The sequence below is a fragment of the Lactuca serriola genome, chromosome 1 (genome assembly GCF_051521515.1).
Source record: "Lactuca serriola cultivar US96UC23 chromosome 1, Lser_US96UC23_V15, whole genome shotgun sequence".
NCBI lineage: Eukaryota > Viridiplantae > Streptophyta > Magnoliopsida > Asterales > Asteraceae > Lactuca > Lactuca serriola.
The window spans coordinates 102,106,036-102,120,707 of NC_136408.1; the positions used below are offsets into that span (position 1 = coordinate 102,106,036).

Consider the following 14,672-nt stretch of genomic DNA (forward strand, 5'->3'; position numbering starts at 1 on the left):
GCAATGTCAGGACCTCCTATAGCTCCGGGGCCGATTCTCATATCAAAACCTTCGTCAAATGAACTATTGTTGCTCTGCCCCCACTCCTTTTACTTTTTTTTAATGAGTTATTAGATTTGTAAAACAACCAATGTCTTCGGTTATGATAATGAATTTTGAACAATTTTCATAAGCAACTTTTGGAAGTCTGAGTTTGCGTTTACATATGTTGAATCAAGCTTGTAAAGGATGGGATTTCGGTTTCCAACCATGATCTCTAGCCGATCTTTGTTAGGGGGTTGTGCTCTCGCGTAACAACATTGGGAAAGAGTTGGTGACGATCGGAGCATGAAACATGGTTGGGGTAAGTCGGTGTATATGTGGATGTGTGTTTATGTGTCTCCTTCTACAGTTTGAGTTCTTCAATTTTGACTATTGTAAATAACATTGTGAGCCACATCATCTTCAATTGATTGTTTGGCACATAGAACCGATTATTTCAAGTTAAGAGGAACAAATAAACATGTCGACATAACTTTATACTCCTATAAAGCGAAAAAAAAAAAAAACAAAAACAAAACAAAAACAAAAACATGAGTGACCATTTAACCATTTCGAGAAAGTTTGTTGGGCATCAGTGACATTATCCTTAAATTTTAAGCATAAGACGAGATTATTAGCACAAAAACATGTCACAGTATCATCTCATGTGTAATATGCTGTGTTTTTGGCAAAAGAGATCAATATGTCTTGGTAAAAATAGATCCAACCCACTATTGGATAAATTTCAAACACAAATGTTTCGAATAACTTTTCAGGTCAACAAAACACGAAGACAAAAGGCACCTTCATTTCCATTAGAAAACATAAAAAGCAACTGAAAACAAGACTGCTTAGAATCACAGAGCTGTAGAGATGACCAAAGGCCGGATGAGCCACAATGGTACTTCCTACTAATTTACTATAATGATTTTAACCTGACTTTGGAGACAACTTGAGACGAACATATGTTTTTATGAATTATGACTGAAAATTAGTTTATTCTCAAATATGCAAATTCCAGATAATCTCTTTTTATCTTAAGTAGAAGACACAAGAACAGTAACAATCAAAAAGGCATACCTTTATATGTCTTTTTTCTTTTTAAAAACTCAGTCTCATTCATATATCTCGCTAGCATAATCATCCTCCTCAGAAATGCTAGGAGTTGTCAGAACTTATATTGTCCCTTACGCTCACATTAATTATTGATAGTTAAGATTTCTTAAGTGTGCTAATGCTTCAATTTCTTCTAATTTGGATATGATACATTCTTTTAAATTGGCCCCAAGGTGGTTCTGAAATATTGTAACTCTTTGTATTTCATTCCATCGATGAAAACATTTTGCAGACAAGCTTGAAACAATTAAGTTTTGCTGTTATTTATTTATGTGATGAGAAAAGGACATGATCTCAATGATACAAAAATATCTTAGGGGCCTTCAGGTACACCAGATAGTCTATGAGATAATGCTCTAAAGTGAACTTGGTCATCTCATGAGAGAAAAAAAACTAAATATTTGACAATGATTTCACATAATCAAAACATGAATTATTTATCATAATAACACTATCACAACAAGTTATGGATGCAGTGTATGGGGATTTTAGCATATCAGTTTAGTTACTCTTAAACTGCAAATTGGTTGTGATGATATCTGTTGGGTACAAAAAGCATCATATAAAATATTTATCGAAAGAGGCATATAACTTTATAGCGAGCATCTTTGTCATTTAGATTGAAGATGTTATCTTCCCAAAAGAAATCGCTGTATAGGGAGCATTTTATTATATTATTAGCTTTAAACCAGAGACATCTCCACTAGTGACTTCCATGATTTGTAATTAACTCAAGGCATCTTCTCCCATTTTTTCATCATCTTACACCTCTTGATTTTTTTCAAACTCCATAATTCTCCACCAATACCTCTTTCAGAACTTGATCATCCCATCTATTTCTGGGTTGGATAGATGTGGTGATCCCACACCTCCTTTTCAACAATATGATTATCAGCTTCAGAACAGTTGAGATTAAAATCTTCAACGATCCAAGCAACCATATGTTTCTTGACCATGACCATGACCATGACCAATTCAGCTGTTGAAATATAGATAATCAAAACAAAACATGTTACATACAAGCAGTACAAATATTTCAGCGAGTTGCCTTAACGCAATATAGAAGAAGAAAAAAGACTGAAGTATAATTAGCTTTAAAGTTCACCTTTTGGCTCTTCCAAACTTTTTGCAGGTTCCTGTAACAAATATCAAGAGTTTTCAACTTTAATGATTCAAAGTGTGTGACCAAGTATATAGAAAGTTCTAGGTGTGAAAAAGTATACCTCACATGTGTGATCACATATGTCGGACTATCTTTGGGATAAAGCTCTAAAGCAACCTTTCTTTTCTGATGATTGATGAAAACAGATAAGAATTAATACATTAACTACTATTCACATAAATCCACTTAGACAAAGCAGTTGTATTGGGTCTTGTTCTAGATCCGATCAGGTATATTTATGTGATTCGGTATATCATAAAACTTGATTAAGGGAACCAACCAATCGATCCATTTAGACAGATCCGTCCGGTCGATTCGTTGAACATAAACTTTGAATTTTATTTTTCATATCCTACAAAAAGAAACTTTTTTTTTTTTGGAATTCAATAAACTAATAATAAACAGGTAGACTTTGGTCATGATCAATATATTAAAAATAATTAGGTTAATGATCAATCTATTTAATAGTTCAGATCATTTTGGTACTAGATCCAGTTCAACCGAGTTCATGGACAACCTATTCGTAGCATATATATATTGGTAGTGGATATTGCTGTTATGTAAGGAGAAAAGTATTCCTCCTTGAATAAAATCCAGGTCTGATATTAGTAAACAATGTTGGTTGTATAATGTTCTTGGTTACAAATACTACTATACTAGATAATAAGTAATACATAAGAGACAACAAAATACTATCTAATAAGAATATATAATATTTACCTTTATATCTGGGGCTGTCTTTTTTTACAACATCACGATAAAATGGAACCATTCCAGTGCCACCATGCCACAGATGTCGCCTGCTGCTTAGGTAGTATTCTCCTGTTGTTGCTTGAAAAGAAGAGAGATCTCCACCAATGATGTGATTCCATGACTTATAATAACCCAACACATCTTCTTCTTCTTCTTCATCCTTATTTCCATCATCAAACACAAAACTCACCCCACACTCCTCTGTAAGTTGTTCTACTTCTTCTGTTACAGTAGTAATAGTAACCTGATCTCCACCTTCCATTTCATTCATCCCAAACATCCAGTGGCTTAACAATATCACACACCCTTCACCTACATTGACTCTGTAAACGTAATGATTGTATATCCAGGTGCAGTTCTTCGTTAGATTACTAATTGTGATCATTGGCAAAAGTATGAACTGGTCATATGGAAATGGAAACGTGTACACGTAGCAGAAGTTCAATCCTCTAAGATTGTTAGGAGATGATGGGATAGTAAATGACAGTGATGGCCCCTTGCTTCTACAACTAATCCAATTCGGCATCTCTTTTCCCCCATAAATGGTGCTGAATATTCCAAATTCATAATACATCTGCAAAACACAACCACCTTAATTAGTCACTATAATATATATACAAAAGCACACACACACACACACATAGCTAACAAGATCCAAACCTGGATTTCAGATTCCTCTGATCCTCTACCCCGAAAATAAGTTCCTACACGCATTATGTTAAGGAAATCTAGATTAGTCCAGCCCAAACTACATAATACCTTTTCTTCAACACCAACCATTGGTTGGATTTTAACCATGCCTTGAATTTCAATTGACGAAAGTGCTAAATGATCTGAAAGCATCGACAACTTGAGTGGTAACATTTTTAAATCAAAAACAACTTTTCTTAGCAAAGTTTTAGAGCTAAAACCGAGGTCCAACTCTTTTATTGTATATGGAGGATGCTCCACTGATGTTAACAATTTGCACTCACTCATACTAAGCATCTCAAGTCTAGGAAGACTTCTCACACAATTAGGAAGGGAAACTATAGGATTGCCATCTAAATTTAAATCCTTCAACATAAATAGCCAACTGAAGTCCAGGGGAAAGGATTCAGTGGAAAAATTATTATTTGCAAGTGACAACCTTACTAAAGAGCTCGGTAGAGAAACCGCAAAGAACTTCAAATCACTTGGTATAGCTTCCACAACGGAGGAGGAAGAGGATTTAGCCTTGACTATTTCTCGTGAATCCATATCCATAATCTCCATTTGAGATTCACCGAGATTACAACCCTCTAGCAATACTGTTGTAACCTTCTTTAGCATATTTATCGTTTTTGGAAGTTTTTTAAGGTTGTTGCAGTAGCTGAGATCAATGAGGAAGAGTTCAACACATGCTTCGATTGATTCACAAACCTCAAGCAAACCAATGCAATTTGTAACTATTAACCTCTCAAGTGCCGGGAGTTCCTCAAAGCCTCCCAAACTACGAAGCTCTTCACAAAAACTTAAATTAAGAATCTTTAATGATCCAAGCAACCTTTTGTCTTTTAAGCATGATTCAGTCAACTGCTGAAATGGGAATAAGTTAGAGTATTAGTACATTTATCAACTTGGCATTGAAAAATAATAGATGCTGATAAGTTACCTTTTGCCTCTTCTCGGCTCTTTGTGGATTACTATCATAAATGCCAAATGATTCAATATTGCTATATGACATGTCGAGAACAACCAGATTTTCCATCGGGTAGTCTAAAGGCAAAGAATTTAAAGGGAACCCATGCATGCACAACCATCTCAGTTCTTCTGGAAAATTCTCGTAAGACCCACTGATATTCAGATAATTGAGTTGGAGTAGCCTCAAGTTATCCATGTTACTCAATGCATCTGTTTTCAGCACAAACGATGCACGCAACGTCTCTTTCTCAAGCATTCTCATGTCAAGTGCAAGGCCTAGAAGATTTCCCTTATCCTAAGATAAAAAAAATGTCAAAAGAAAAATTAAAATGCTAGACAAGGCGTCTTAAAAATACTTTAAAAAATAAAAAATACTTTAAACATGCATACAGGGCCTCTTACCTTTTTTTGTTTCAACACTTTGAATGACTCCTCATGACACCACAATCGACTTCGCTTCCATGGCTTGTTAGGCGATTCTTGATGTACTATGAATCTTCCTGTCTCTTGAAGCAACTGATGCATCTTGAATTCATTATTCCATCCGATACTAAGAAGGCATCTATCAATGAGATTCGGGATCCCAGATCTTGTGTTCATACGACATGCCGTTAATATTGTTTCAGTAATATCTCTATCCATCCCAACAAAAAAACATGCAATATGCTTAAACAAATCCTGATCATTTTTGGATGGCAAAGAGTCAAAGCTCATTCTCAATACATTTCTTATACGAGAACTGATTTCTTTCTTTAGCCCTTCTATGCACCCTTCCCAATAAGCTACATCTCGATTATGTAGTAACTTACCCAAAACTTCAAGAGCCAACGGATGTCCTTCACAATACTTCACAAGCTTTTCTAACACCTCTTCATAACCAACCTTGGGATCGTTGCACATGAATGCATGAAAACACAAAAGATTTTGTGATTCATTCTCACATAAGCCTTCAAGCAAGTGCTTTGCATGCATGGGCTTACCAACTGTTTTGAATAGTGCACAACTCTCTGTTACCCAAGCGTCTTTGGTTGTTATTATGATTTTGCTTCCTGGATGAAAAGGTTTGCTTCCAAGTAATGCGTCCAACTGGTCGAGACTATCAATATCATCAAGTACTATAAAGACCTTTTTACGAGCGACTGCATTCTCTATCTTTAAGGTGTATATAGGAACATCATGAACTTGAATCGAACTTTTCTTTGAAATGCCATCACAGAGTTGTTTTTGTAAATCAAGCAATCCATTAAATTTTTCACCACACCTCCTACTGATATCTTCAATAAAGCTACTTGTGTCGAATTCATGAGAATGTAACGCATAAACATATTTGGCTAAAGACGTCTTCCCGATCCCACCCATACCCAAAATAGTGAGAACGTATGTCGTATGTAAGGATGCATCTTTCAACCATGAAGTGACGAATTTGATGGAAGTGTCCATCCCAAAAAGTTGTTGCAAAGGAATCCTTGAGGATATACATAATCTACGGTAGATGTCTTTAACAATTTCTTCAATGAACTCAGTCTCTGGCCTGAAACATTATTTTAATAAGAACTACAAAACTAACAAACCGGATTCAGAGATTCAATTTACCCAAAGACCCACGTAAAAATTATATTATATTAAGCTATTATGTTTAACTAATTTTTTTCGCATCAAAAGTATATTATATTTTCAGTTCTAACCATGTAACCATCTAATGAATGAGGTCATAATTTGTATGTATAATAAGACCAGAGCAAACAATGTAGAAAATAGTAAGTACATTGCTACTGTGGGTAAAAACTGAAGTACATTGCCAGTAAATCCCCCATATTGGTAAAAACAGGAAAAGTATGTTGCTATATCCCAAAATTTGCCCAATATAACTGCAAAAAGTTATCAGGATGTATAATCTTATGTATACGGATTAATTGGATCACATTATTGTAAAGTTCGATCTAAATTTAGGCGTCTTCTTTATCCAACTTAAACATATTTAGTTTATGTCTTTTTGATGATTCTAAAGAAGCTTATTGAAATACACAAAGAAAAGATAATATTGATTTTTCATTATGCTAATCAAACAAAATTGGAGTATGGAAATATAGGCAAGAAAGTGGTTACCTGCCATTTGCATTCTCCCCTTTTAAATTAGAAACTTCAGTAAGTGCTTTAATCCATCGGTCAATCTTTTGAGCCAAATGACTTCTTTTATTTTCATTTATCTCTGCCTCCATCTTCACTTTGTGTTCAGCCATTGAAAGTCCAAAGGTACTTTCTTGTTTTCTAATATGGGTGGGCTCCACATGATAGAAGATAGGGATAACAATTTGGTTGGATGTCATTTGTTGCTCAAGGATGAGCACCAATTCATCAAGGCACCATGAAGAATTAGCATAATTCTGGGACAACACAATAATAGAAGCCCTAGATGCTTTAATTGCACTCTCCAATTCCGGTTTCAGATCTCCTCCGGTTTCAATCTCTTCATCATCTAAAAAGGTGGAGATATTGGCATCAAGGAGGGCCTTATGGAGATGATCAGTGAAACCATATCGAGTATCAACACCCCGAAAACTTAAGAATACATCATATTTATGATCTTTAGAAGATGAAGAAGATGATAGTTCGATATATTCAGAAAGAACAACCATTATGGGTGATGGGAAGGGATGAGCAACTTGAGACGAGACTACAATCACGTTAAGTAAGTAGTCGCTTATATATAGGAATCCAAAGTCAACTACTTTTGATAAAAGTCATATCTTTGTTGACTTTTCTTGTAAACAAAAGAGTCATACATTGTGGACTTTTCTTCTAATTATAATAACTATTTTTTTCAGACCCGAATATGTAAAAAGATAATGCTTGAATCTTTATTCCTGTCCACAGATTTCGATCAAGTACTTTAATAAGTATAAAACTACAAAAATCGGGAGTGTGGATGTCACTTTTTATGGATAAGGTGCACTAGTTTCATTTTTAGCATTATCATCCCTAAAAGATAGTTTCAGTTTGTTTAGTACCTATAACAATCAAAACTGATGTGCTTGATATCATTCATATTTTCTTTAACAACTCATCAATGGATATTAAAGCTCAAAGAAAGGAGAAGATTGAAGTTTGAACAGCATACAAAAAAACTCTGAATAAATATTTCATAAGTAAAATGATATGAAAAGTGAGGGTCCTGTTATGAAGCTTATGGGATTTGGATCGTGAAATTCAATTGGGAAAGAGCGAAGAAACAAACCGAAAGCGATTATAAAATATTTATTCTGAGTTTTTTTGAATCGCAACATAACATACCAAAAACCAAATCGCTAAAAAGAAATTCAGAATCCGATTGTGAAATTGGATGGGAAGACAAGAAACAAACCGAAAGCGATTATGGTGTCAACCCATCTAGTTCTGGTACGAAGCCCTCTATCTCTATGTCACCGGAAACCGATTGCATTGTCTCTTCCATGACAAATCAGAGCTCTGATACTTGTTTTTTGTTAATAATTAATAAAGAATGTTTGCATTATTGTTTTGGGACAACGACAGTCAGATGGAGAGGACAGTAAGCTAGTAGCAAAACAGAGGAGGGCGATGGTGGAGAAGTCATGTTGGAAAGAAACGGAGGAGGAGGGCGCTGGGGCTTGCGGTGGTCAACGAGGAGTGAAACAGTGGACCAGTGGTAGGAGTTGCAGAAGTGGAGGGATTAAAACGCGATTAAATTTTTTTTAGGAATGGAGACAAAAAGTTAAAATTGTTGGATTATTCATAAAGGTATTCAACTTAAGGGAGGAATTTTTTAATTTATTTTTGGATAAATGAATTATTGTTTAAATATCATTGTTAATAAAACAAAACCAAGTCCAAAAAAAAAAAAAAAAAAACACAAAGTAATAAAACACGATATTTTTTTTATGCATTGCATGAAAATAAATTTTGAATATGCTTGCAATGAATAAAGTAAATTGGTTTGGAAAATGGTTTGTGGGTCCTTATTTTGTACCGAATAATCTCATATCTTGGACAATCTATCAATGAAAGATTTTCATTGTCTAACAGGGTTTGGTTTGAACAGATATATTGGATAGGGTATTTTTATAAGTTTGGAGATTCTACGTGGTGCAAATGTGCAATCTTGGTGTGTAATGAAGCTATATCAGTTTAGTGTCTATTATGATTATGTTCAATTGTAAGGGTTTTTATGTTAAAGTTTGCATGGGTTTATATGGGGTTGTTTAGTTCGGGTTGTGTTAGGTCGGATCATTAAGCGTGTGTGTATTAGGTGCTATTTGTTCATTCGAAGCAAAAATTCTTGAAGTACGTGGACCATATCTACAACCCCTGCAACAGATGAGGTGGACCAAACGACTGCAGCCTGTTTGTTTTTTAACATCTACAGGTTGCTGTAAAAAATGAAATTTAAATAAACTGATTTTACAAACTAAAATGTAAATCAAATTTTATACTCCAAAGTCAAAGCATCAAAATTAAGGTCTTTTTTCATCTCCTCGTGAACAATAACATACAAAGTAACAATAACAAGTTTACATCTAATTAAACATCAAGCCACATATCATTCATTACTAACAGTCTACTTTCAACTAACAATGACCAAGTTTAAACCTAATTAAACATCAAACAATACCATTAGATTAATAGCAACATACTTTCAACTTGAATTAAAAAACTAGCAATAATAAGCAAAAAAAAAAAAAAAAAAAAAAAAAAAAAAAACGAGGCTGCTTAGATTGATGTATTATTCTAATTAATTAGAATAATGTAAAATGCTAGCAACAAATGCACATATAGACAAATTACTGATCCGGACCCTATTGCAATAATTCGTTTGATGGTGTTTCGCAAAACTGTTTCTAAAACCAAAATCACCTAACCATCTCCAAGTATCATCAAATTATTGTGTGATTAACTGATTTTGATTCAGAAGTAGGAATAATCAGATTATTAATTATGATAATTTTATCCTAAAAGTAAAATTACCTAATGTATTTGACCAAAACGATTATGCCACAAAATGGCATTGGAAGTGAGAGTAGAACTTGTTACAAAAGAATGAGAGTCATTAAAAGACTTGAATACAAATACACTATAAGACAATTTAGTACTAAACTCAATAGGATCAAGGGCATCAAGATCATTTATTCTTTTGCCAATCATTCCAAGAGCAAGATTATGCTTCTGCGAAGGGTCCTGCAAAAGACATGTGTCATCAGTGAAAAGAGTGAAGGTTTGCAAATGAGATGATAATTTGGAAACTAAAATCAAACTATACTTCAAATCTTGAACATATAGAACTCCATGTAAAATGAGAGAATCATGTAATTTGACATCGCCAAAGAATGAAACTGAAGTGTGATGACCATTAGGCATGCCAATCGAATAAGTGATATAGTTGAAGTTTAGAAGAGGATTTATAGACTTTGAGAACAAAATTCTTAAATAAAAAAGAATTAGTATCAGGATTCATTGATTTTTCACAAATGGAAGAATTGACTTGGCTGGTGTTTGGTTGCATAGGGTGATTGTTGAGCATTTGCATAGTTGTTGAAACTTCTCTTGACTGATAGACCCAGAAGTATTTGTGATCACATTTTGAGTATGGGATTTGGTTCTACTTTTCTTTTCTTTATGAATTTGAAGGTGGATGGAAATTGCGAGTTTTCTTATGGTGAGCACATGTAAGAGATTTATTTGAAGAACAAAATTGTGAGTCTGTAGTAGCACCCATAGCAATTGCATCATTGTTGATTGCAGGTGAAGTATGAATATCTCGTTGTCTTTCTTCTTGGATGATCAATGAATAAGTAGTGGACAAACATGGTAAAGGCTTCATCATCAAGATTTGACCTCTTGTAATTTTGTAAGATTCATTCAATCCCATAAGTAATCGAATGAGTCTTTGATCTTCGAGATATTTTTGGATTTTACCAGAAGCACCACAAGAACAAGTACGAATCTCTTAAACAACATGTAATTCATCCCATATTTTTGTTAATTTGGTAAAGTAGGTTAAGAATTCATCAGAACTTTGAGAAATAGAATACAACTGTTGTTTGATAAATGAGAGCACTGTTTAATTGTTCATACCTCTATGTGACTCAGACCAAATTTCTTTTGCAGTTTGGAGAAATAGAACACTCTCTGCGATTTCCTTGTGAAGAGAGTTGAGAAACCAGCTAATCACCATAGAATTAACACGAGGCCACTTTGGAAACATAGGGGAATTTTCTGATGGTGGAGGAAGAGATCCATCAACAAATTGAAGCTTGTTCTTTGCTGATAGAGACAAAACCATAGATCGTTTCCATGTAGAAAATCTAACTCCAGTGAAAACGATAGAAACAAGAACAACACTAGAGAGAGAGAGGGAGAGAGAGAAAGAGAGAGGGAGGGAGGGAGAGAGAGAGAGAGAGAGACCATATTTACTATTAATAAATCATTAAATTAATAGGAAAATATATATAAAAAAAAGTATCAAAAAGGCATGTTAGTCTTTTCAGTTTATTGAATGACCAAAACCACAATCAAAGGTTCTCAAAAGAAGTACCAATCCAAAAAAGTCAGGGTTTGGATTAAAACCCGAAAAAAATGCATATCATGAGGATCAGTTTTGCAGTTTTGTCTAAATTAAATTATATTGTTTACATTTTTATAAAGCGACTGCTAATTTGGTAATAAACCAATTATGAAAATTTATTTTTGCTGCCAAATTGTTTTTTTAACATCTTCATAAAAAAATTTAAGAAATCCAATATTGTGAAATTGTTCATAACCAAAATTATATCTTTTGTTACAAAAAAATTATTTGTTGTAGGTACCTTCAAAAAACAACTTAATGTTAAAAAAGAAAAAGTCAATTCATTGATCTACTTAACATTTTTTGAAAATAATATTGTCTAAAATAGTGTCTACGGGTCAATTTCATTCGGAAAGTTCGAATCTCACCGTGGACCCACTACAAGATTGGTCATATGTGTAACGACCCAAAGAGTCACCGGGTCAATTTCTTAACGATGTAAGTCTTCCGTTATATAAGATTAAGTAGTACGTATTTTTCATGTCAGATTATAAGCTTATTATATAATAACATGATCAAAAAGAGATTAATTACGATTTAAAAGATTTAGTTAATATTTAAATTATTATCTAGGATTTAATTAGTAATTGAAAAAAAAAATTAAGGATGGTTATTATATTTTTTATTTAAATCCAATTAAACGATTGTAAAAGAAAAAGAGGAAATCATATGGTTAGGGTCATTATTAAAAGAAGTATTCAAGATAAGGGTATCTAATTGTAAATTACAATTCAATTGGTGAATTGAATTATCTATGTAACTCACGATTGCATATTAGTTTTAAATAACCCTACGGAGGTTAAGGAAACTGCCGCAACCTATCTGTTCTTCTTTGTTTCCGTTACCATATCGATTCGCATACTTCCCCTACACCCCAAATACACCGATCAAACCCCCTCCTTGGGACTGCCATATTTGCGTCGACCAGAGAAAAAAATAGGGAGAAAAGCAAGTGTGAACGAGATAGTAAAACAAAAGAGAGTGAAACTAGAGAAAAGGGAAGTTCGAGAGTGTGGTTATCTTTGGGACGTGATCAGGTCCTTCGAGAGTGGAAGAAGAGAACCGCCAACTGGTAATTTTTATCCTATCGCCTTTCCTTGTGAATTCGACTACATGTGGTCTTCCCGTTTTTCTTCATTTCCCTGTTTATAAAACTTACTGTTGATTTTATTTTGATCCAATCAAATCTATTTTCTAAACTCAAATACAGATCACCTACATGTAATAATCGAAGTGTTTCCATGGTTTTATCTTCCCTTAGCCTTAAGGAATCACGAAATATTGAGGCTACTAATTTAGTGCACCAAGTTCCCTTTACTTTGTTGCCTGCAAGTTTGTTACTTTAATAATCCCTTTCTCTTGATTTACTATGATGCCCCACTCCATCTTTTGCTAGTCACAAGGAAATGATATGTAATTAACGTAGGTGAGTTGTGGCTTCATACGAATCGTACTCAGGCATAATACATATGTAGGCTACTGGTGCAGTGGTGCTATGCAATTATGATAAGAATTGTAATGGTTTATATACTTGTGATTGATAAGAACTAAACGAATCGGTAAGCCATGGTCATCATGGATTCTTAGTCAACAGGTGAGTTGGAGCCATTCAATTAAAGACCATTTAGACGATATTATACTTATTTCTTTTACTTGTTTCCATCGTGCATTAGGGATTAAAACACCAAACAAGACAAGATTATTAAAAGCATGTTGAACATCAATTAGGAAATTCTACTTTATGATCTCATAAATGTAGTAAGATTATGAAATAATGGTTATTAAGGTGTAAACGTTATTAATTTTCTATTGCTTTTTATTCTAAGTATTTGGTTTATTAATATTAGTTATGTAAATTAATAAACTGGAAATATGAGTATATTTACATATACTATATATGTTTAGGTTCTTGACGACATAACAAGATTACGAGGTGATGGCTAGGACAACCATATATATCGAAAAAGATATGGTGAGTCAATAGACTTTTCATAAACCTTGTACATAAACGAAAACTACTTTCCGGAAACGGCTCGATTAGTCAAATTAAAATCTTATTAATTGTTGTTTATACCTATATGTGCAGTATATGTCATTGTTTTGTCTTCTGTGACATTTGCATGCTTAGTAAATTTGGTTGATATGCCTATGTACTTGATATGATTAATTGCAACTATGATATGCTATATGAAATGACGGCCGATATTTGACTATCTTCGTGGTATAAATGTTATGAATCTTGATTATGATAATACGAATATTGCATGCTTGTACTTGATCTACGATTGATTATGCGGGGTTATGCGTAGAGGGCAAAGGGTAGAACTTAGCACTTAGCATGAAACCCTATCCGGATACCTTCGAGCCTGGTTGGTTGAAAAATACCTCCTAGGAAAAGCGCTTAAGCCATTTATGAGTTGCTCGGTCTTTCTAGATGCCCGTGCGACACATGGGACGCGTACACTTTAGTGTTTGTGGGGACTGGAGTGATGTTGGCAAGTCGAACGAGGCTTGTACAAGCATCACGTAGGTGTTGGGAGGTGACGGACGAATGCCACTGCTTGTACCAACACCAGAACGACACCACGATGTAATTGTACATTGTATAGTCGGAGTAGTGAAAGTGGAGTCTTGGGGTCGGTGTGACGGGTGGGAGTCGCGAACCACCTAAAGCATTTGGCTGGCCAAGCACACAAGTAGCGAACAGGTTTTTCCCTTGGGGTTAGGTATTACTATGAGACTACCTACGCCTATACGATTATGATAGATTCCTTTGATATGATGATGTACGATTATGATATGGTTATGCATGAAATATGATTGATGTTACACTAATGAATGGTATGTAAATGGATGATACAAAAATTGAATGATTGAATTTTATGCGAGGGATGATTGATTATTGATTGACATGTCATTTTTGTTTATATGATCATAATTTGAATGATTGACCCATTAGGGGATGGTATGTTTTCCCTTTGGTTGTGTACAAACTTCTATGGGCTCACGAAGCATTTGATGACACTTGTTTCTTTGCTTTGTGCCTTTACGATTAGTACAGGTAGCTTAGGAGCTTGGCTTGGTGAGATGGGTCACTTTTGGGTAGTTTATCCTTAAAATAAAGATGCCACTTGGAAACATTATTTAATTTTGAAACTTATGCTTCCGCTACAATTAAATACTTTTGATATTTTGGTTTTGAATTGAATGTAACGTTGTGGTTAGAAAGGTTTTTGAAATAAACAATGTTTACAATCTTCCGATGCATTTTCCGTTAAAAGATTTTAAAAATAAATGAAACAAATTTGGGTGAAAAATCATGACGTTACAATATGAAAGTCATTTTGTTAAATATACGTACTCCCCCATTTTAACTATGTA

At 34.1% G+C, this 14,672-nt stretch overlaps 2 protein-coding genes and 1 long non-coding RNA gene across 6 annotated transcripts; 1 reads left to right on the forward strand and 2 right to left on the reverse strand.

The window, feature by feature from the left end:
* Positions 1–1,548: 1,548 nt before the first annotated feature.
* Positions 1,549–7,570, reverse strand: LOC145096520 (disease resistance protein RML1A-like). Of its 4 annotated transcripts, none has more exons than XM_079034108.1 (9): positions 6,821–7,570; positions 5,117–6,245; positions 4,686–5,009; positions 4,488–4,606; positions 3,713–4,403; positions 3,020–3,626; positions 2,361–2,425; positions 2,243–2,273; positions 1,549–2,116 (listed from the first exon to the last, which is right to left on the reverse strand). In XM_079034108.1, the coding sequence occupies exons 1-7, from the start codon at positions 7,348–7,350 to the stop codon at positions 2,388–2,390; spliced, it is 3,438 nt and encodes a 1,145-aa protein (XP_078890234.1). In that variant the 5' UTR covers positions 7,351–7,570; the 3' UTR covers positions 1,549–2,116; positions 2,243–2,273; positions 2,361–2,387. The 4 variants fall into 4 exon arrangements, with proteins under 4 accessions (XP_078890234.1, XP_078890233.1, XP_078890232.1 ...); XM_079034107.1 differs by having other exon boundaries at positions 4,488–4,609; XM_079034106.1 differs by having other exon boundaries at positions 3,713–4,606.
* A 2,770-nt stretch (positions 7,571–10,340) lies between these two features.
* LOC145059595 (uncharacterized) lies at positions 10,341–11,009 on the reverse strand. The gene is made up of 2 exons (XM_079007422.1): positions 10,802–11,009; positions 10,341–10,672 (listed from the first exon to the last, which is right to left on the reverse strand). Exons 1-2 carry the CDS (start codon positions 11,007–11,009, stop codon positions 10,341–10,343), a joined length of 540 nt encoding a protein of 179 aa, XP_078863548.1.
* A 1,082-nt stretch (positions 11,010–12,091) lies between these two features.
* LOC145070283 (uncharacterized) lies at positions 12,092–14,431 on the forward strand. Its single transcript, XR_013689882.1, has 3 exons — positions 12,092–12,363; positions 13,197–13,263; positions 14,353–14,431. It is a non-coding gene; the product is annotated as an uncharacterized LOC145070283 (long non-coding RNA).
* The last annotated feature ends 241 nt before the right edge of the window (positions 14,432–14,672 follow it).